Genomic DNA, 1,970 nt, shown 5'->3' with positions numbered 1-1,970 from the left:
GGAAGTAGGCCGTCTTGAAGGTGTCCCCGCTGGTCCACATGACCACCATCTTGATGCTGCGGAGATGGAGCAGATCAGTGGGGATGGACGCACCTTGGTCCCCACCCTCACCTAGGCCCTGCCTCTGTGGTCTCGGACCAGGAGAGAATGGGCTTCCAGAGCTACAGGGCTCAGCCTCGAGCAGGGGTGTCAGGGCTCACTCTGGAGGGGCCCTCTCCCCAGCCCTTGGCATTGCAGCCAGGGAACTGAGGATGCCAGCCAGGTCCACAGCGAGCAGGCAGCTGCCGGAGTCCTGTGGCCAGGCCTCCACCGGTGGTCCCCCACAATGGCCTTCCATCAAGGTCCATGGGCCCCACCCACACACGGAGGCCCAGTGCACGAGTGAGGACGGGTACTGCCTGCATCCTGCTCTGCACACGGGCTCAATGCTCTGCAAGAAACACGCCTGGGTCAGCCCCATTTCCGCCTGCAGGCCAGGCCTTTTGCAGCTGACTGACCAGACAGCTAGGCCTGAGCAGGAAGCGCCAGCAGTTGGAGGGGACAGCGGGCAAGGCTGCTACTCGGCACTGATGGCCCGAGCGCCTGGCCAAGGAGACGCCCCCACACAGCCCATGCCTGAGGGGCATACCCTCTGCTGCCCAGTGCCACGGCTGCGGCTCGACCTCTGGAGCCTGGGTGGGGCCGTAGGGCACCCCCACCACAGCTGGCCCCAACCTCACTTTTCTTCCTTCGGCTGCTGCAAGGGCCCCGTGCAGACATCCTGCACCCCTGGTCAGTGCCAAACATGAGAAGAGCAGGCCCCGACTGAGCAGCACAGCAGCTCCTCCTCTGTGGGCACCCGCAGCGACTCCAGGAAGCCCACTGGGCAGACAGCATCTGGTACCACACGACAGGCAGGGCCTGCAGGGTGAGGAGCCCACATGTTGCAGGGGCAGAGCTGGGGTCACAAGTGCTGGAGATGGGGGTGTCCTGGTCAAAGCTGGCAGGTGGGGCTGCAGCGGCCCAACTGCAGGGCCGCTGGGGGCCGATGCTGTGGCCAGTTCCACCCACACGTGCCCACAGTGGCGGGGCTGCAGGGTCTTCAGAGGAGGGGGGCTGCACACAGCACTGAAGAGAAGCCCTGGGCAAGAAGAAACCACACCTCTGCTCCTTCTTCCAACCCATAGCTCAGCCTCCGGGCGACCACGAGGACATGCAGTACTAGGAAACCAGGGTCTCCCTGGCGTCCATGCAGTCGGTCTCCCAGGAGCACATTAGGGGCCCGTCCCCCGTTCTCATGGCTCCAGGGTGCGTCCTGCATCTCCATATCACCCACGCCCTTTCCATGGCCAACGCAGGTATGCGCCTGCCTCTGCACGTGGGAGGGTGGTGGCAAACGCCACAATACCACCACCCGTAGTCACGCCCGAGCCTGCAGGTGGGCCTCGAGACCCCACCCGACTCAGGACCAGGAGGGCTGCTTAGCAGAGGCCTCCTCTCCACCTGGGGCCCCTCCCAGGGCATGCCCGGACCCAGCGAGGCCAAGTCACCTGCAGTCCAGTGTCACCACAGGGCACGCACATGCCCTGGCCTGGCCTGATGCTCAAGAGTCCTGGGCGGAGGCAGCATGGGGTCCTCCATGGAGCCCGGGCTGCCCAGTCAGCTCACAGGGAGGGCTCACGGCGCTCCAAGTGCATCCTGAATTAGTCACTTATTGATTTGTAAAGAAAGAGTCTAGGGACCAGCAGTTAGTATCATGGCTATGTTGCTGGACTCTCATGTAGTCAGCCGCGGTTTGAGTCCTGGACCCGGTGGCTTAAACATGCTGGGCGCGTGTGCATGCGTGCCCAAGATCCCAAGAGGAGAATGGAGAAGTGATTGTGGCGTGGCCATCCCCTCTGAGGGGTGATTTCTTTCTGTCTCTCTGTCTTTCTGGCAAGCACACGTGCCCTATAGCAAAAACCTCTCAAAAAAAAAAAAAAAAAAAAAAG

General features: G+C 62.5%; 1 protein-coding gene across 1 annotated transcript in view; it reads right to left on the bottom strand.

Annotated features, from left to right (window-relative positions):
* SLC66A2 (solute carrier family 66 member 2) overlaps positions 1-1,970 on the bottom strand; it is a gene marked incomplete in the record, with an annotated part of 29,544 nt that overhangs the window by 1,688 nt on the left and 25,886 nt on the right. Inside the window, 1 exon segment of the mRNA XM_027767210.1 lies at positions 1-56. Within this exon segment, the coding sequence (XP_027623011.1) occupies positions 1-56 (56 nt within the window).

This window comes from Tupaia chinensis, unplaced genomic scaffold (genome assembly GCF_000334495.1).
Source record: "Tupaia chinensis unplaced genomic scaffold, TupChi_1.0 Scaffold144022_1, whole genome shotgun sequence".
NCBI classification, from domain to species: Eukaryota; Metazoa; Chordata; class Mammalia; order Scandentia; family Tupaiidae; genus Tupaia; species Tupaia belangeri.
This window is presented reverse-complemented; position numbering and strand designations above follow the sequence as displayed.